Source organism: Oreochromis aureus, linkage group 20 (assembly GCF_013358895.1).
Source record: "Oreochromis aureus strain Israel breed Guangdong linkage group 20, ZZ_aureus, whole genome shotgun sequence".
Lineage (NCBI taxonomy): Eukaryota > Metazoa > Chordata > Actinopteri > Cichliformes > Cichlidae > Oreochromis > Oreochromis aureus.
The window spans coordinates 9,987,934-10,008,038 of record NC_052961.1 but is presented as its reverse complement, the minus strand read 5'-3'; the positions used below and the strand labels follow the sequence as shown (position 1 = coordinate 10,008,038).

The 20,105-nt window shown below is 39.2% G+C and overlaps 3 protein-coding genes across 3 annotated transcripts; 1 reads left to right on the top strand and 2 right to left on the bottom strand.

Moving 5' to 3' along the window:
- The first annotated feature begins 1,871 nt into the window (after positions 1–1,871).
- Positions 1,872–10,441, top strand: LOC116317192 (transmembrane protein 198-like). The gene is made up of 5 exons (XM_031735883.2): positions 1,872–2,064; positions 3,323–3,634; positions 6,111–6,686; positions 6,794–6,921; positions 8,558–10,441. Exons 2-5 carry the CDS (start codon positions 3,481–3,483, stop codon positions 8,705–8,707), a joined length of 1,008 nt encoding a protein of 335 aa, XP_031591743.1. The 5' UTR covers positions 1,872–2,064; positions 3,323–3,480; the 3' UTR covers positions 8,708–10,441.
- LOC116317205 (matrix metalloproteinase-19-like) lies at positions 10,347–14,285 on the bottom strand. Its single transcript, XM_039604964.1, has 9 exons — positions 14,060–14,285; positions 13,534–13,622; positions 13,317–13,447; positions 13,029–13,241; positions 12,624–12,869; positions 12,438–12,539; positions 12,152–12,316; positions 11,916–12,043; positions 10,347–11,843 (listed from the first exon to the last, which is right to left on the bottom strand). The coding sequence occupies exons 1-9, from the start codon at positions 14,174–14,176 to the stop codon at positions 11,604–11,606; spliced, it is 1,431 nt and encodes a 476-aa protein (XP_039460898.1). The 5' UTR covers positions 14,177–14,285; the 3' UTR covers positions 10,347–11,603.
- A 2,504-nt stretch (positions 14,286–16,789) lies between these two features.
- Positions 16,790–19,740, bottom strand: pym1 (PYM homolog 1, exon junction complex associated factor). The gene is made up of 3 exons (XM_031735866.2): positions 19,453–19,740; positions 17,948–18,041; positions 16,790–17,827 (listed from the first exon to the last, which is right to left on the bottom strand). Exons 1-3 carry the CDS (start codon positions 19,481–19,483, stop codon positions 17,311–17,313), a joined length of 642 nt encoding a protein of 213 aa, XP_031591726.1. The 5' UTR covers positions 19,484–19,740; the 3' UTR covers positions 16,790–17,310.
- Between the last annotated feature and the right edge of the window lie 365 nt (positions 19,741–20,105).

Below are 20,105 nucleotides of genomic sequence, written 5' to 3'. Positions count from 1 at the left end.
CATCTGGGCCCGCTGCCTCCTTGGCTTTAATCCTCCTCAGTTCCCTCCTAACCTGGGTGGTTGAGAGAGACAGGCTGGAGCCTTGTGTTGAGTGTGTATTGGATGCTGTTGTTGGGGGTGGGGAGGAGTGAGCAGGGTGAATAGAGGAGGTGTGAAGTGTCTGAGGTGTCTGAGGTGGAACAGCAGCAGTGGGGGTGGGTGAGTCTGCAGCCGATGTTGGAGACTGCCTCATGGATGAATCAAATCTGTTGAAGAAATGATTCAGTTCATTTGCCCACCTCACATCCCTCCCAGGCAGAGAGTTCTGATGTTTGTGGCCTGAGATGGTTCTGAGGCCTCTCCAGACTTCACCAACATTGTTTTGCTGAAGCTGGTTTTCCATCTTCTGCCTGTAGCTATCCTTCCCATTCCTTATCAGTCCCCTCAGCTCTCTCTGCACCCTTTTCAACTCCTCTTTGTCTTTGGATTTGAAGGCCCTCCTCTTCTGCTTGAGGACGGCTTTAATTTCTGGGGTAATCCAAGGTTTGTTGTTGGAGAAACACCGCACAGTCCTGGTAGGTACGGTGTTATCCACACAGAAATTAATATAGTCAGTAATGCATGTAGTAAGGCTGTCGATGTCCTCTCCGTGGTCGTCACAGATCACCTCCCACACAGTCGACTCAAAACAATCCTTAAGAGCCTCCTCGCTCTTAAGGAAAGCAACAAATATTACAGGGAACAAAATAAAACAAGCACATAGGTCCCCTATGTAGCATGTGGCTTTGAGATAAAACATTAATTTTAGCAATTGCAGTCCAGATGTAAATATGAACTCAATAAGTTCAATAAGGAAGTTCTCTGGTCATTCATTTGCCTGCATTCAGGCTGCTCTTTTTTCTGCATTACTTCCTCTTTCCCACGCAGTCAAAGATATATCTGTTGTCATCACTCTGGCCCAGTCATTTTCTTGCCTGCCTTCTGGGAGCCAGTCAGCCTCTGTTCCACATACTTTAAATCTCAATGCTCTTCTGTCATTCTGCTTTTCAGACTTTCAGACTTACTTCCTGCCTCCTCTACATCTCCACGTCATCCTGACCATTTCTGCCACCACCAGTGTCTAAACTCCAGGAGGGTCCTCTTCTATTCCTTACCATTGTTGGTCTCCACTATGCTATGTGGCTTCATTGCTGTCTAATTACCAAATACATTATTACTCTAAATGTCAATAACTCATGCTCAGTTCCTTCAAATGTTCTCTTATTGAGATTTGTGGGTGTAATGTTGCCTGCATGCTACCACCTTAGTTTAGCATGCTAAGATTCTGATTAGCACTAAAAACAAAGTAAAGCTAAAAGTTGTTGTTAAATGTCAACCTCATGGTGGCAGTAGAGGAGAAGCTCAGGGATCACTTAAGTCAGTAAGCATCGTCCTTTTAAGACCACAAGTATCTTCACAAAGTTTAATGCAGGTTCATATTATATATCAGCACTAACAACTTTAAAGGCACTCACTTTAACATGGTTAAAACACACACACACACACACACACACACACACACACACACACACACACACACACACACACACACACACACACATTTAGAATACTGTTTGCAACCCAACAAGACAAGGATTAAATTACATTTTGGGGGGAAGATCCTATGAATGAACACAAACCAGAGCCTAAAGCAAAATTGTTTTAGTGCAAGCTGAATTTAACCTTAATGAAAAGCCACACTGACTGAAATAAACTCTGAACTGTGCTGTGGCTCCAGCGGGATCCTGGGTAGTGAGAGTTGAACTCTCAGCTGGTCTGGCCTTGGACTTGGTAGCAGCTTTGTATTGACGCTGGGGGCAGATGGTCTCTCTCTCTCTCAGAGTCAGGCGTCAGCTGTTCACAAACACAGATGAGGGACTTAGTGCGTTGGACATTGATTTCACACACAGCTCTCAGAGAGAACAACATAAACTTTTGAGAAAACTACGGAGCTCTCTCTCCTTCGCTGGGATTAACAGCTAATGAGGATATTTTATTTCTTGCAGAAAGTTTACTTTTACAGTGTGAAGATATGTGGCATTTGAGGTAGGTCACAGAAATTTTAAAATTATGCTTTCATTTAAGAGACTGTGGTTTCCTTATTGTTTGTAGTTATTCTGTTCAGCTCTATAGATAATCATACTGATTGTTTCTGCAATGGAAAAAATAATTTTTTTGTCACAGAATCTCACAAACTAGTAGAAAAATAATTATTTTAGTGGCTTTTCCTGTACTGAAGCTGTGATATTTTTTTATGTTTTTAATGTTACAAGGATTATTTAGCTGCTAGAAAATGTGTTTGTGCTTTAAACTATATAAGAGGACACAGGAGTTGAGAGGAGGATCACTCACCTGCTAAAGCCCCTCTAATTCCATTTGCTGACCGTAGGATCTGCCTGAACAGCTTATAAAGTCTTTACAATAATACACCCTGTAGCTAGACGGCTGCACTGTAAGCCAAGATGAAGGGTGTGTAAACACAATCTATGCAGTTAATAATAAGTATATATAATACCTAATAAAATAGTTTTAATTTAGCTGATAAGTAATTCTATTCTGTTTTTGTAGTGGGGGAAATAGTTTTATGCTTTGCATAAATGTGTCCATCTTTGAGTGAAATTAATACCCCAATTTCATTCAAATTAATCAGGAAATGTTTTTCTTTTGAATATTCATAATAACTATCCACAACATTAAAGTGATGCATCGTTAATTATAAGCTACAGTCCTTCTCCAGAAACTTTTAAATCACTATGTACTTAGAGGGTTTTCTGAATGCAGAACTTATTTGTTTCTGTACTGTTTTAGCTAGTTTTACTTATGCTAGAGGCTAGAGTACATCTATTCCACCATATATAATATACTGTATTATTGTTGAGCTGTTTTTTTTTTTCATTATCTTGAGCACTAAACAGAAATATTTAACCACATGTTCAGGACAATACAGGCGTATAACGATGGCATCAAGTCACAAGGTCATTTCCTCATCTGTATCCTGTTCTTGAACAAAAGAGAAACTCAAGGGGACTCCCCAGTTTCCTCCTTTGGTTCCTGAACAGGGAATTGGACATGGGAAAGAGCAACATCCTCCCATAAATTCACCCAAATACGACTGATGCGTCATTTAAAAACATTATGATGTCTCATATGGAATGGAAGTTATGTTTTCATTGGAGAAATTCCCGGGATAGACAAGACTTGATGTTTAATAAATCTCAAGTTAGTAGCCAGTGCAGGAAAAAATAGAACTGGGTCTGTGTTTGTCTTTGCTGTACAAGTCATAAACAGTCTTTTCTTTCTGCAGGTGCACAACAGGAAACAGTTTAGTACATGCTCTTGGTTCAGGAGCTTCCTCTTTCCCTGGATACAATATGCAGGCCGTTCCAGTTTTGTCCCTTCAATGAGCAAAACAGATTCACGTCCACACCAGCTGCTCACCACCAGAAGTAATAACCCTCCAAGATGGCACTCACTTCACTCTATGTTACTGAGAAACCAGGAGCTGGCTTAAGTGAAGTGGACATATGTACGCTTGAGATTAATATGAAGTATGAAGTCATCCCATCTATTGTGTGCTCTGTTTGCCTTTCATTTGGCCTCATCTACTGCTTTTTCGGTACGTAATCCTAATGTTATTAACGTCAAATCTAAGGAAAGACTACTTAAATTTTTTACATCTAACTGTCCACTCCGCTTTTAAATGTTTCAACAGCTCACCTGATGGCTTAAAGCCTCAGTGGCAGGTGTCTGCAGGCTGCCAGGGGTTTAGGGTGGATAAGCCCAAAGCTGGAGAAGGCAGATGGGTAGTCCTGTGTCTGAATTTGACAGAGACAGTATATATGAAGTGCTACCTGTTACACACTCTTGGCCTAAAGTTAAAGCTGAAATCCGCTCCTGTCAGCACTGACAGTGATTTAGTTTTATGTAGAGCTACACAGGGGGAAAATATACTACAGTATTAAAAGCAATATTTATTTGGTATCACTGAGAAAATATGCAGAGAAAAATTCAATCAACACAAAAACTGAGTGTGATAAAGAGTGTTGTGTCACAAGGACCTGCAGCCTAAAACATGTGACATTACGCAAACACACATGCTGCCAAAGTCTGTTTTTCCAGTAACACTAACACACTGCAAGGAAATGTGTAACTGTCAATAATTAATAATGGGGAATTTAAAAAAAGCAGTTTTAGTGGTGCAGATAAAAAGAGTGCTGTCATACTTGTGTTAACTTATGTAACTCTGTGGTTAGTGATTGTCATGCACATACAAGTGGCCTGCCCACAGAGACTCAAAGGACACCAGAATACAAATCAGTCCTGTGAAGCACTGGGCAAATGTACAGCAGAATTACACTGCAAGCAATGAGCTTTGTCTACTATCATCCACAACCAAACCAAAACAATTCATCAGAAATTTAAAACATTGCCTTAACTGTCTTCACCATATGCCTTTCCATATAACAAAATAAATATCTTTTGTATTCATAGACACTAGTAAACATGTCTCCCACTATAACTAAAGGTAACCTGTGGTATTAGCCACAAAACTGTAAAGGAACGAGAGCAATCACTGCAGTCTCCCCACCTGGAGCTGGAGATGAATGCTGGAACAAATTCGTGTATGAAAAGGTATTTTAGTGTGTGAACCATCAGCATCTGCAGAGTCATCCAATCAGCTCTTATTGTTGTGGTTCATATAAGGTAAAAAAAAAAATAGTGAAACTAATATTTCGTCTACCTTGGATAATACACATTTTCATTCTGTTTTTTATGGATTTTATTGTTTTTGTTTTCTTAAACAGCTGTCCTGTCTGGTCGTTGTAGAAAGCAGAATCATGGTCTGAATGCTTTGTTGCGCCAAACATCTGCTTTCCCAAGAGGAGCACTATGGGCTCTCTGTAGGCTCCTCTTGTTAATCTTATTGTTTTATTTATTTTATTTTTTATTATTCATGCTATTATCTATGTGGATATTATGATGAAGCAGAAAGGACATGAAAGATAGAAGAAGAAAATGGAGGAATAGAAAAAGAAAAGGAGAGAGAGAAAAGAGAAAAGAGGGGGTATGGGGGGAGGAAAGCTGGGAAACAGACAGACATGCTGGGTCTCCAACTGCTACAGCTAAAACAAAACACACTTCAAAATCCCATGAAAACTACAATAAAACCAAAATAATATAATAATATAATAAAAGTTACACTGCATCAGTTTATTTCTTTCACACTGCAGCTGTAAGAATGTGACTTTCCCAACTCTGAGACTAATAAAGTTTATTTTATTTTATGAAGTATTTTGTGCTTGTGCAGTAATTTGAAACATACAGTATTTTACTCTGTTTATACAAGGCCCTGCTTGGCTAAAACAATATGTGTTAACACATAATTAACTATTAATTTGCAGGCTTCCTCTCTGACAAATAGCACTGAAAGAAATTAATTATGTATCTTGTTTGGCTAATGCCTGGGGTTAGCATGCACTTAGCTTTAATATCACTCTGGGCTAGCTTTTTGGCTAGCTTTGTGTTAGCATGCTGTCTGTGCCATATAATGTGGTTGTTTCTGTCTTCAATGCAGTTTCCACTTTACCATTGCAATCTTGTCCTTTCTACAATAAATAAAAAGCCATGTCCATATCACCACACCTCCAGCACAGGAACTGTACACAGGAACACTGAAATCAACTGATAACAGCAAGTGGACAAGAAGAAAAAAGCACGTTTGTTTGATTTGTTTTGGGCACAGATAACTAAAGAATCGCTGTAATGCATTTTTTTTTTACAATTACATAATTGTAACTTTGATGTAACAGTTATGAGGACATAATAAATGACTGAATTGGGCAGTGTAGCGCTTTACATTATTGCATTACTAACAAATAAAATTATTACATTAACCCATTACATCCTGCAAAATCCTGAAAAAACATTACAAAAATATCAGCTGAGCTAAGCACATAAGCTAAACCTAAAACCTAAACCTAAAAATACAAACCAGTATTGTTTAATTAATCCAGTGATGCCTCTGCTGTATTAATCAGTATCAAAACTAACACTGGAGCCGGTTCTAACCTTCTTTTATTACCCTCCCCCAGGATACCGCTGCTTCAAGATGGTCATGTTCTTCTCAGGCTTCTTGTTAAGCTTGGCAGCCATGCTCCTCTTGTACCACAAAGAGCCTGTATTGAGCACCCAGCTGCAGGCAGAGACCAAGGCGGGCATTGGCCTTGGTGTGGCTGTGCTATGTGGACTGTTGACCATGTTAATGACAACAGTGGGACTCCTCATCAGTGGCTTACTTCTGGGAAGCCTTCTCTCCCTCTCCATCTTGGTGGTTATCGGACAATTTCACAGCCTTACTCCAGTTTGGGTGCCTCTCAGTGTTGTTCTGACTGCAAGCATGGCCGCTGCTGTCTTTACACTCCAGTGGCAGAAACTATTCAGCATAATCTTCACATCTGTGTTTGGAGCAACTGCAGTCATGCTGTGTGCAGATTACCTGGTGGGGGCATTTGTATTGCCAGATGAAGTGTATGATATATTTTCTCAAGCTGCTCCACGACCACTCTGCTGGTTTGACTGGGCTGTCACTGGAATCTGTCCTGTTTTGAGTCTCACTGGAGTGCTGGTGCAATGGTGGTTTACTGCCAAAGGAATGTCACACAATGGAAGTAAGTTTAATTCAATTTGTAACTCAAGGCTGTATTCACAACCTCCCTATTTGATGTTCTGTCTTCATGTTTTACGTCTTTTTTTTCTCCCCTTTTAATGCATCCAGGTGCACATAAAAAACAGACGAAATATGCAAAAAAACATGCAAATAAAGAGTTGAGGAGAAGACCTCAGCATCACCGCCGACGGAGGCCTCCACCCCTGAAACGCTATGCTGGCGATGTCCTGGCACCGGTCAGTGGCTGAGATTCAAATGATTGATGTGCTTTTTTATCAGATTTTATTTCTCCATTCCAGATAATAATAATAACAGATTCCAAGGGACTTGGTTATTTATCCACATCCACATACGTCAAAAATGTAGTTAAAAATCTTTATGTTTTTATTGATATTTCCTTGAATTATAACAATCAAGTCAGTAATGTTGTGAAGAGCATTTTACCAGCTCTAAGTCATTAATAAATATTAAAGCTAGCTATGTACATAAAGGATTTAGTTATCCTTTGCTTTATTGCCTCCCACCTTTACTACTGCAACTTCCTGTATATACAGTACAATTTCCCAATTTGCATAGCCTGAAGCAACAATATAGGTCCACCCTCTTGTGGCCTCACCACCCAGAGGAGGGGTCAGACACAGTGTGTGTTGGATGGCAATCAAGGGCTGCCAAAGTGCTTCTGGCAAATTGTCAGGCAACTCAAGAGGAGAAAGCAGTATTATACTGGTGCCTAGTGCAGGTGGGGAGCTGCAAACTTCAACTCAGAACATAGTCAGGCAGTGGAAGGAATACCTCAAGGATCGCCTCAATCCCACCGACATGGATGGATGAGGGGGCAACTTGGCCATCACTGAGGTGAGGTCATGGAGATAGTTAAACCGCTCCTTCTTAAGGCACTGGATGTTCTGTGACTGACACCCACAACATGCCTTTGGAAGGTAGAGACAGTGTCTCTGAATTGGCAAACTTGGGTGGTAGTTCCTCTCTTCAAGAAGGGGGACTGGAGAGCATTAACCAGCGTCATGGGGGATCACACTTCTCAGCCTCCCCAGAAAGGTCTTTGCCAGGGTGCTGGAGAGGATAGTCCACCCATAAGTTGTGTCTTGGATCCAGGAGGGGCAATGCAGTTTTAGTCCTGGCCGTTGAATTCCTGATTAGCTCTTTGTCCTCTCAAGAATATTCAAGAGTGCGTAGGAGTTTGCCCAATCAGTTTACATTTGTTTTGTAAAGGCAATCGACTTCATCCCTCGGGATATGCTGTGCTGGGCACTTCTTTTTATGGACAGAATTTCTAGGCAAGTGACAGAAGCCTCCCACTTTGGTGATTTAATGATCTCATCTCTGCTTTTTGAAGATGATGTGGTTGTTTTGGCTTCATCAGATGGTGGCCTCCTTTCAGGAGGTGGTTAGGGTAAGAGAGGTCTGCGCTTCTCTGCTACCCCCAAATGGATGGATGGATGGATTTTATTTATCATTTATTCTTGCCTTTGAATTCTTTCTTTTTTTTTAAGTATACAATTGTTTATGTTGCTCTATTGCTGTTTTATTTATTGTATTTTAATTTGAGTTTTGGGTTTTAGGTAGTTTGGGGTTTTGAAATTGGGTTGTTGGAGACCTTGAATGTAAATACGTTTGCCTGGAAATGACTTTGGGTTATCTTCTGTCTCTTTCAAAATATGCTAGATGAATAAAATTGACATGACACAAGTATACATTAGTATTAGCACACTTTTAGTACATGAACTGGTAAACAAGGCCCACTGCAGTTTTGTGCAGCACCAGAGTTTTTCTAGGTTCTCACTGTGTATAATTTGTCTGCATGGTAGATGGCCAATTTAACAACAGTGCATCCTCCTTTTGTTTGCCTTGCAGAGTTATCTTCAGAGCCTTCAGGAGCGTCAGATGGGAACCGGCTCCTCTAAAAGCAGCGTCAGCACCATCACACACACTCTAATTGACTTTGACTTTGAGACAGGCTCAATGGTGCCTCTGACCACTTCCTCTCCAGTCTTCACAGTTTGATTAGCATGGCTTCAAGCAAATATAGGTTACATATGTCTGAGGAATAATTACTCATTTGAATTGTTGACCATCACAAACACCTTTCCACAGTTTCAACTTGTGGTTTGAATCCTTATTACTGGCTTCATGAGATAACGATCAGCATGCTCAGTCTGATATGAGGTACTTGGAGATCATCCCCTGAATGATGACAAGACAAATTAATGCAACCTCAACACAGCATCAGGCCCATGACTACTAAATCCTTTGAGCAGTTTAACTCTCAGATGAGTTCTTTTGTTTCATGCAATATCATTACAATCTTAAACACTCTGCTTATGTCACTGTGTAAATACATAGATAAGTATTACATCTAGATTACTTTGAAATGTAATCATTACACCTATAAAAGATAAATGTGTGCCAGCACATGCAATGAAACCAAGGATATACATAAAACATATCATTCTGAATGGTAGACCAATAAAATATTGATCAGACAGCAGTGCAGCTTCACAGTCGGCTGTTTTGGAGTATTGTCTTATGTTAAGAGTCATTAAATCAGCAACGTGATGTTTATGCAACATTTGCTAACATTATCCACTACGGGCCACTGATCGTACCAAAGATAAGGATATCAGCAGCATCAAAACCACTGATGTTATTAAAACTGGTGAAGAGTGTGTTTAGTTGTTTATGAGTTCAAGTTTGAATTTGAAAACCAGATGATATGTTATTTCATCTTTCAAGGTTACATCCTTACTTTTAAAAGGTCAAATAAAACGTGCTTTTCCTCTGCTCTGTACTGTTGTTAATCCATTTATACTCCTCTAGTCTGTTGTCCTTCTTTGGAGATATCTGTTATAGAGAGGCTGGATAAAAATTCCCCTATTTGTAGGTCACAAATACATTTGACTCAGAAACTGTATCTCCTCCAAAAAGTCATGACTAGGTTACAGAAAAAATCCACACGCCTTCTTGGAGTAATTTTCATACAGCAGCTGTTTTCTCTACACCATTTTGTCACTGTTATGAAAGAAGAATGCAGCCGGCCAGCATTACAGAGCTAGATGTCATTCATGTTTACATCCTCTGACCTTTCACAAACAAGAACCTTTTGTGTCTAAATGTTAAATCCATTTTAAAAGCTTTCACTTCAGCATTTCTTCAGCATGTTGCATGTTTTGGAATCAGAAGTGACCAAATTTGGACAAAAAGGCCTAAGGGCTGAGTTATCTACTAATTTTACCATTAGCTTGATCCATAAACTGTATAGATGCATCATGATGCATGGAACTGCAGTGTTGACTTTGATTTGCAGCCCCTTCTGGATGTTGCCACTTGGTAGATGCACTTTGTTTTGTGCAGTTTTATGGGGTTCAGGTTAGTAGAAAAGAAGAAAACAAGAAGTCTATGAACACTATGAAAATGTGTTCATGATTTCTGGAACTGCCATTGTTGTTTTAATTATAATGTATGAATATGTCAATTTTGTTCCTAAGGTTAACCTTCCCTTTGTACACATTTGTTTAAATGTTAATCCCACTTTTTTTCCACCCTTTGTTTTTTCAGTTAATATTGCTACTGTTCAGTTATGTTAACTTTGCACTTTATGTACAATGATATAGAATAGAATAGAATAGAATAGAATAGAATAGAATAGAATAGAATAGCCCTTTATTGTTCTTGTACATGTACAATGAAATTATGGACATATTTGTACAGAATGATGAGTAAATACAGTTTTAAATTTTTTGTTACTTTTAATTTTCCTTTCATTTTGAATTTAAGTTTCCATTTTAGTGTAGCTTCAGCTAGTTTCTGCTGGTTTGCACATTTCACAAATGAGCTTTTTATGGTCTGACAATGTCCAGTTTTAATACAGCTTTTTTTTTTTTAATGTGGGTGGTATTTGTCAGGGACAAGTGCTAAGAAGTCCAGAATAGATATTACAACACAAACAGTGTAATCGAAAAATTACAGTGACAAAAAAACATATACAAGAAAGTGTTCTGATGTTTCCCACACGGCAGCAAAATGAATTCTTAATTTTTTGAAAGCACAATAACATTTTCTGTCAGCCTATTCAAAGTCTGATTTTTATTTCAGTTATTTCAGTTGTTCACATCGGGTCGTAGTTTTTAGTTTCATTTTAATTAATTATAATAAACTGGTGCCTAAATAAAAGTGAACACAGAAGTTAGGTATTTGGAAACACAGATCTCCATGTGATGAAAACTGCCTGCTGATCTTGTTCACGTGTCTGAAGTTGACTTTCTTATCAGGTAAAGTGACCTTATCCTTCAAAGACCCTGCATGCACAACTACACAGGTGCTTTCCACCTACTCTGACTTCTTAAGACTCCTGCTTTGTTAAGAGCAGCGTGAGCTTCACAAAAATCTGTTTTGGTTTTATTTGATTCGTTTAGATTTTACCAGGACTCCTTCATCTGGCATTTGTGGCCAGACATTAAAAAAAGGCACCCTAACAACATTTGATATAACTCGTATAATATACTGACATAATGTACACATGCACCAATAAAATGCAACCACAGGTAGAAGGCTACAGTGAAGTATTCCTCACATGTTCTGTGATTAATGTCATCTCCTTTGTTATCCTGTTTGATTGGTCTGTTTATTTAATGTTAAAGTGGAAGAGAAGCAGAAGTATGCATAATTAAAGATAACTATTTTAACTAGTTACTAGTTTATTTGTTAGTTTAATTAAAGATTTTATCTCGGTAAGTGGAAGCTTTAGTATTACATTTATTCTCAACATGACAGAACTGTGAAGCAAATATCATTGCACACACCCACATAACCAATACCCATACTGTGAGCTTGTTTCACTGTTATTAAACCAAGTCATTGTGCAGATAAGGTTAACATTGAGTCCCCAGTGGCCTCTGGTGGCTCAGTCGTCACACTGCATCCAGCGCAAGGCAGTGTTGAGAGGGTAGGTCTTCTCCACTGCTTGGTAGTTTTGGTTTACACGCCAATACTCGGTGCCTTTAAATATGTATACATAACCATTAGTCCACATTAGAGCAGCATCAGTGTTGCTGGGCATCCCTTTGAAGAGTTGTCCAACTGGTTTAGGGTATGATTTGAAATCTGTTGGAGCAATTTCATCCCATTGCCAGTATCCAGAGCCCTGAAATAAAGAGCAAATTATTGACCGAGTCCAGATATCAAACAACAACAAAAAGACTGAAAATCATCTTACTTTGAAAAAGATGATTTTCTGGTTCTTATTGAAGTAAAAAGCAGAGTCAATATTTGCAGGGATGTTGGACAAACGTTTGGGGAAGCCCTGGTCAAGTTTGAAGCCTGTGTATCGCCATAATTTGTCTCCTGTGAAAGGATATTTGCAGAGGAAAGACACTTGAATTCAGAAAACAAACAGAAGACACAACTGGAATTAAACATTCTGAGCGCCGCTGATAAAACTACTAAATAAACCTTTCAGAAAGTAGGATTTGCCAGTTCGCTGAGAGTGAACAGCTGCACTGAGGCTTCCTGGCAGCTCCTTCCACAGTGCGGAAATCTGGATGGGAGTGTTGTAGTCAGAGTTGGACACTGTCCACACATACTGCCCACTGAAAAAGTATGTCTTACGCAAAGGACCTGCAGGGGCAAAATGTAGGAGAAAAAAATATCTTTAGAAGCATCTTCCTGTTTTGTTAAACAAAATACAGAGCAAAGCATATATAAGGGAATATGTATTAGAGCATCAGAGTCTCTGTACCCAACATAACTGCATCCACAGTGGCTTTGCAAGGATTTGGAATAACTCCTCCTGGCTTTGACTGTCCTGGATTTCTGGCTTCAGGAGTCTTCTCTGGCTTTCCTGAAAAGGGATAGTGTTGCAGGTTGCATAAATAGTATTTCAAAGATATATTCATATGGTGCTGTAATAACATTTTGGCAATACCGTATAAAGCTTGGATCCCTTGTATGTCATCTGGATGAAGCTTGAAGTCAGAGCGGTATCCATTGTAAACAGGTCCCATCAGTGCATTGTAGTACTGTGAGTGGCCCAGGCCTAGAGCGTGACCGATCTCATGAGCTGCCACAATCCTCAGGTTGGAGCCAGAACTCTTCCCTTCTGTCCACAGTTCATCCTCATCGAAGTGCACAATGCCGGACTCGGGGGCATCAGCGTGCGCTAAAACACGGCCTAAAGACGAAGCAAGGATTCTAATTAAATACCAGAAGTTTTCCTTTATGACTTTAAACTTTTAAGTGTCACTTTACATCAAAAGTTTCAACATAAAATCACTCAGATCACAAAACTTTGGAGTTTCTTTGAGCACAACTGTTCATATGCTGGTCCTACCTCGGCCATCAAAGGGTACTGGACACGTCTTATCTTTTCTGTGAAATGAGATTTTGATGTCTGCTCTCCCTCGATCCAACTCTCTGAACCTTAAAGGTGACACATCACTCCAGTACTTAAAAGCATTCTGGATGGCCACGCGAGTCTTTCCCTGACCCAGATCAGGAGTGTAATTGTAAATGCGGTAGGTCAGCATTTTCTTACGCCAGTAACCTGTTAAATTATAATAAAAAATCACTTAGATGCACATAACTGCACATTAAAAATCCAATAGGTACCGTTACCTACCCATGACTCGATATTTGAGAGACCTGTTATTGAAAGAATCCTCCAGACCACATCTTGGTTTATTCATCATTGCCAGCGTGGCTAAATCCAGTTTTCCTGATACCTGCAGGTTGGTCACTTTCTGAAACATTCTGACATTAAAAAAATGTTTAAACTTTCAATTGAAATGAAGTCTAAATAGTAAATGAGGGCAATGTAAACTGATAAGATGGGTAACCTTAAAGCTTCCGCTATTTGCTCATGTGAATAATCTTGAACTTTACTGTCCAGTGGGATGTGCAGGTAGCCATACTTCTTTAAGTAAACCTAAAAGAATGGCAGACATTGTGAGAGATATTAAATTATTGATCTCTACTAAACAGATTAAAACGATTGTTCTTTCTTTTTTGACATGTTACTTGACTATTTTTGGTCACTGAAACTAAATAATCTCAGCATGGGTGTTATCGGAGGTTGACTGAGTATAGATGCTCCATTACCAGCTGAGGAATTACATCCATTTGTGTCAATTATACAGGGATCTGGCCTTACAGTAACATTGGTGAGCTTAAGACAATTAAAAATCCAGTCTCTGCTGATCTCTGCTGAACTATTGTTAAAACTGGACAGCAGTGCATGCTCCAAGTATTTCTATTTTTATTCTCAGCGAATTGTATGCAAATTCTAGACTCGGAGACTGTGATTTTTACATTAATATTTTAGATTCTATTCCAGCAGATCCAGCTTGTTTTGTATTTTCTTACCATGGCTTCTGTGGTATCTTTTCTGCTCAGGGCGATAGATGAAGCCGTTATCAACAAAACAAGAAGCACCATTAACTCCAGTCTGTATTCCATTTTCCAGTTTGGGTCTTTTTCCATTACTAGATAGAAAAAAACAACAACTTTGAATCCAATGTGGCAAGTTGATCTTTTCAACTGATAAATAAGCTGTGTGTCTTTCCAAACATCATTTTATCCATCTTCTCTGTGTTCGTTCTTCTATAACTGTGCCAAAGTGGGTGTCTTTGTATTTATACTGTCAAGTGTCTGTTCGGGACCTGCCTCGAAACCACATAATAAATATTTACAAGGAATGTGATGTGTCGAGTGCAAAACACCAACACATATTTCAGATGTTAACCACCTGATCACGCCTTCTGACACCATCATTTAGAGCCATTTGTCTTGAAGGGTGTAAGAATAACTTCAGAGTAATGTTGTTTACGTCAAAGGAAGCAAATAAATTAAGAATGAACTTTTTTTAGAACGTGGATGAGCTGCCCACTACCTAATAAAGGTGCTGTCTTGCGACTAGTTATGTCATTGTGGTGGAAGACAAGCACTTTCTTGATTTTTAATTAAGCTGTATTACTTTATACCGGATGTCTGTGGTAGATGTAACAGAAATGCTACCGAGTTGCTCACATGTGATTCATGTTTGTGAAATCCGCACTTTATTCCACAATATCTGAGCGTTCTTTATTCTGTGGTTGCCGTGTAAAAAAAACAACAAACCACACATCCTCAATGAGACAACAGCTAATTATATTGTTCTCAAAGTAGGAGCCCATTCAAGCAAAAACAATGACGCCCCCGTGTAACCATTGCTACAAATCGTGTCTGAGACAGAGTACGCCTCCTCCTCTGCTGTTTCATTGTGGAATAAAGGCTCATAAAAACCGAGACGGCAAAACTCCTGGGGTTTAAAAATGTTCACATCTCCTGGTGAGACCATCCCTGATTCCTCATCAAGATAGAGAATTTTTATCTAGCCTCTCTGGTTCTTTAAGGCATAAGCTTTGTCATTGATTGACTGATTCTAATGGAGGAAAGCAAACATATTAAAGTGGATCTATCATGATTTTAAAATGGTGGATGCCCCTATTAAAGACAAAGTTTCAAATAATGAGGTCGCTGTTATTGTGTAGTTAATAGCTTACATACATGCATCATGGGCATGAATGTCAGGGCAATTTGGGGGTTTTACTGATTTGTTTGAACTGCTCTTTTTCCAGGGTGGATGATTGTGCAGCATACACCTTTTCATTAATCCAAACGGGGTTAAAAGTATACATCCAAACTGTCACCGTCAGATGAGAGGAAACTCATTAGGATATTCATGAACAACACAGGAACCACCAAGGCTCAAACCTCCAGTCACACATCTGGACCCATCTGGCCGCAATGACTTGGAATGGATAAAGCAGGCTAACAGTAAGCTTTTGAAAGGGCCTTCGCAGAGCCCTGATCTCAATCCTACTGAAAATTTGTGGACTTTGGATAAAAGCCAAGTCTGTGTCAGGAAGCCAACTAATTTAAAGGAACTCTGCCAACTCTGCCAAGAAGATTAGTCAAATATCAGCCAGAATTATACCAAAGCTTGTTGATGGCTACCAAAAGCATTTGGTTGAGGTGCAACTTGCTAAGGGACATTTAGTCAATTACTAGAGCAAGTTTTATGTAAATATCTGAGCGTGGACTAAAGAAAATCCAAAATAAATCCAAACTTGCGCACCCAGTTGTATGCTGTACAATCATTCCATCCTGGGAAAAGAACAGGTTAAAAAAATCTTTAAAAGCCCGAAATTACTATGGCATTCATGTCATGTGAACATCTGGCCACAACTGTACAGGTAATCCCTGTGAGCCTGTCCAGGCTTCAGACTGGAAAACAGCTGCCAGTATAGACATTCACACATATTAATGATAAAGATAGCCTGTATAGGGATTTTCCTGCTTATATCAAATACTGGACAATCAGCAGGACTGTGACTTTGAAGTTTTTATAAGTGGCGTTTAATTTATTTTAAGCTTAAGTAACATTTTTATCAAATAGCTAAACATAACAGAAGAATATATATTCTCTTAAGTTAGTACAGACCCCTTTGCCTTGGCTATATGGATGTCACCACTCATCCCACAAGTGTAGGCTATCAACAATTCTACAACAGCAGTTTTTTTTCAGTGTGGAGGTTTTGACCCTATGCCAACCCCTTACATGAAAGGGGTAGTCCAAATTTTTCTGACCTGTCCAGCATTAAGTGTCCCTGTCAGGGGCTCCTGGTGGCTCTCTAGGTCACTTAATGCGCTTCCTACCCTCAGCATAGGAAGCATAGAAAATGCTCCAAAACAATTCCTTTCAATTCATTATTTGTTTCAGCTGCTCCCGTCCAGGCTCACTACGACAGATCATCTATGCACTTAGTGTAATGGTAGCAAAGCAAATATAAGTAAAGTAGAGGAACATGTCAAACACATGGCTCATGAGTCTGTATTGTAAAGTGCTGGAACAGCAGTGGAGCTCTATGCCAAAGGAGAAGAATATATAGAATGGGTTTTAGCTACAGTAATACTTGTTAGTAGGATAATTGCTGAATTTTTTAATGTGATTTATAGATAAAAACAAAAATATAGATCATCACCCTTAGTTTTATTTTCTGAACAAGTAAATGCGTTTTAAAATATATTCCACTTTAAAAAACACAAAAGCACTTTACACAGCTTGTATTTTAATAAAAGTAATGACTGTGAAGACTCAACATTAGTGAGACTACAAGAGGGCATCCAACCATTGACAAGAATGTTAATTTCCAAAACAGAAATGTTAACAAACCACATTTCTTCAACAAAAAAAGGATTTTTTCCATGTTTATTTTTTTTTCTGTAAATGGTGATGTGATGAAAAGTACAAAACGGAGAGGACAGACACGCACAAAACAATTCACAATTATCCGTTTAAACATATTTATAGATGAAGAACCTCTCCTGCACAAGTATATGAGGAGTCACAATGTTATTTATCAGAATCTATAAAACAACCTTGTCCGTGGTTAAGATGCGACACCTGCTATGCAGACGGTGCTGGGGCTGTGTTCACTTCCCAAGTTCATAACAAATATCAAATAGGTAAAATATGTTTAATGGAATCTATGATCACAAAAGCTGCAAGGGTCCCTTCCTGTGTGTAGTTTGTACGTTGAGTCCATCCAACTCTTCTGCTGTCTTTTATTGCTTCAGGAATCCTGCTCCAGCTGCTCTAATTCCTCTTGTAAGGCCGTTGCCCGACCCAGCTTCTCCAACTGATCCTTTGTTGGCTGTTTTATTTCCCCCGAGTCCACTTTCTGCTGCAACTCCTCAACCTGTCGCAGCTTCTTTTTTACGTTTTTGATCTTCTTAGCTTTTTCAGCCGCCGCTGCTGAAGAGTCAATGGAAGAAGCCGCAGAAACAGGCGCCGCCGTCTTGTTTGCAGACTTGTCGCTCTCTGAAATGGACACGTTCTCGACGGCGTTGCTCACCGACTCCACGTCCGCATCTCCATCCTGGCCCTGCTGCTGCTGCTGTTTTCGTTTTTCCTTACGTTTCATGTTGCGTTTAGCAGACTTTGAGAGACCAGCTGTCTCATTGTCCCCACACCCAGGAATCTTCTGCTGCTGCTGCTGCTGCTGCTTTGGTTGCGCTGCATCAGTTGGGTTCAAACCAGGGGGCAGATCTGGTTTACTCTTAAAAAACTTGACATACTTGTTTTCATACCTAAAGCAAGAGAAATGCAATTGAAATAATAGCATATGATTAATTTATATTAATGATGCAGCCCTACTAATGCACAAAAAGACTGTGTGTACACTGTAAGGAAAGAAGAAGGGCGCTTACACAGGGACTTCTTCCTGGGGCACATAACCATCCTTCACTCGCCTCGGCTTCCTCCAGGTTCCATCAGGTCGCTGAGTAGCAGCGATGTATTTCCCTGAAGAGAAACAGGCAAAGCATTTTAGAGATGACATACACCTTTGTGCATGAGTGACCTGAAAATGTCTACTGCTTCTATTCTCACAGGATATTTTCAGTGTTTTCCCAGAAAGGCAACACTGATGATTTAAAAGAGAGACTTGGACAGTGTGAGATTCCTGCAGCCTCAAGCCCCCGACCAACTACATGTATTAACTGTGAATCCTACGTTAATACAATGCTTTTTATGGATTTTCACACATTTTAGGCATTTTAAAACCCATAAAATGGTGATACTAACATGTTCCTACTTTGCAAGATTATTTTAGCAAATCTCAAAAGTCCACCATAAACCAAGAAACTAACTCTAACTTTAAAGGTCTGCAACAAATCCTTATGCTAAGAGAGGAAAATAAAGACATTTTCAGCTGCATTTACTTAATAAACAGGTGACTTATAGAAATATTCATTCCCTTTAATGTGTTTAATATGTGCATCCACGACAATAACTACATATGTAGCTGAAAATAAAGAAAACATTAACCAGTCCACTTAGTTTACAAGTACGTGCATAGAATGCATTCTTCGTGTCACATTGTGAACCACTTAAAAAGTTGTACACATATCAGTCGAACTACCCCATGGTCACAGAAACACCAAAACACAACACATGCAGAATAATTACAGTGAGCAAGGGTGAAAGTGGCTTTGCTGCAGATCATCTCAACAACAGTATTAGATTTTTCTTTAAATGCAGGGACATATTTAGTTTATTGCACACAGAGGTAAAACTTGTTTAAGGACTGTTATAAGCTTTACACACCACTAGATGTCACTGTGCTTGTTTGGAAAATAAGTGAATAACAAATCAAATTTATCTGCTTTTATTAATTCACAATTCTTCGTTATTTTTAACAATTGTACAGTCAAAAAAAATTTATTTACTACGAATGTTCTTTGGATTAAATTACAGCCTCTAAACGGACTTAATACAGTGACAGTCTAAGACAACATCAGCTTAATTCACGGCACCAGCAGCGTTAGCTCTAGCTATTGCGGCCACTAACAGATTCTCTCTCTAAACGGAATTTAAAGTCATATATCCAGATGTTTTCCTAAGCAACAGTGGAAATGTGTGTCTGACACCTATAAGCGTTATGTTAAACGGTGATTTAACTCTAATAACTAATAAAGTGCGCCTGGAGTGTTTAGCAACAAGCTAACTAGCTTTAGGGAAGACTTAGCCATTTTTAGCTACTAGCATTAGCTAGCTGCAAAATAGAAACCCGTCAGTTGACGATGTCGGGGAACTATAAACGATGACTGCTGCAAAAGGGAAAGACGGGCTATCTCTCCCCTGTAGCTGTAAGACTTAACTCGGAAGATACATTTTCTTTGAGACAAAGGTCTGGCACATGCATCAGCCTTACCAGATTCATCTGTCACATAGGGGGTTGCCATTTTGGTGTAGTGAGCTACTCCGCTCCCCTCGCTCTGGATTTCTTTCTATCGGTAATGGTGTACCCAAAGGTCCCCTCCTTTACCTCGCTCACTCACAGCACCACACTTACAGCTTTTTAAACATCTGCTTTAAAGTTATTTCACCGCTCGAGGTGAGCCCGATCATGACAGCACATGTGGATGGCTGTTAAAGAGGCTGGCGGGCGGTGCAGGTAACACAACGAGCGTACCCTATTCTTCGACTTCGGAAATGACGACGTGGATTCTGGGTTGCCAGGTTTTAATACTATGCGTCTTAATTAATAAAAAAAAATAGAAAAATAAAAGTCATGTTAAATGTATTGGTTCTTAAAAACCTCCCCTCCTTCTATTCCAAATGCTATTTTTTCTTGTTTCTGTTTTTTGGGGGGGGAAGTCTGTCCCTTCGAGATAAATCTAATCAATTTGGTGAAAAGCTTCCTTAATTTTCTCTCTATTGAACTAACAAAGATCCAAATTATACTTTCCAGTATGTACTCGTGCTTTTTTTTGTTGCCCGATCTTATACAGTTAATCTTTTTTTAACTAAAAGAATAACTCCTCTTGAAAAGCTGTTAAAAGATAACAGATTGTTATTACATTG

What these genes read in the sequence shown, in the direction of transcription:
- LOC116317192 (XM_031735883.2), top strand. Translation starts at nt 3,481, where the DNA reads ATGGCACTCACTTCACTCTATGTTACTGAGAAACCAGGAGCTGGCTTA. An exon ending in CCTCATCTACTGCTTTTTCG is followed by an intron (nt 3,635 to 6,110) that starts GTACGTAATCCT and finishes ACCCTCCCCCAG; the next exon opens with GATACCGCTGCTTCAAGATG. An exon ending in AGGAATGTCACACAATGGAA is followed by an intron (nt 6,687 to 6,793) that starts GTAAGTTTAATT and finishes TAATGCATCCAG; the next exon opens with GTGCACATAAAAAACAGACG.
- LOC116317205 (XM_039604964.1), bottom strand. Translation starts at nt 14,176, where the DNA reads ATGGAAAAAGACCCAAACTGGAAAATGGAATACAGACTGGAGTTAATG. An exon ending in AAGATACCACAGAAGCCATG is followed by an intron (nt 13,623 to 14,059) that starts GTAAGAAAATAC and finishes CCATTCTTTTAG; the next exon opens with GTTTACTTAAAGAAGTATGG. An exon ending in AGAAAATCATCTTTTTCAAA is followed by an intron (nt 11,844 to 11,915) that starts GTAAGATGATTT and finishes TCTTTATTTCAG; the next exon opens with GGCTCTGGATACTGGCAATG.
- pym1 (XM_031735866.2), bottom strand. Translation starts at nt 19,483, where the DNA reads ATGGCAACCCCCTATGTGACAGATGAATCTG. An exon ending in CTATGTGACAGATGAATCTG is followed by an intron (nt 18,042 to 19,452) that starts GTAAGGCTGATG and finishes GTTTCTCTTCAG; the next exon opens with GGAAATACATCGCTGCTACT. An exon ending in CCCCAGGAAGAAGTCCCTGT is followed by an intron (nt 17,828 to 17,947) that starts GTAAGCGCCCTT and finishes CTCTTGCTTTAG; the next exon opens with GTATGAAAACAAGTATGTCA.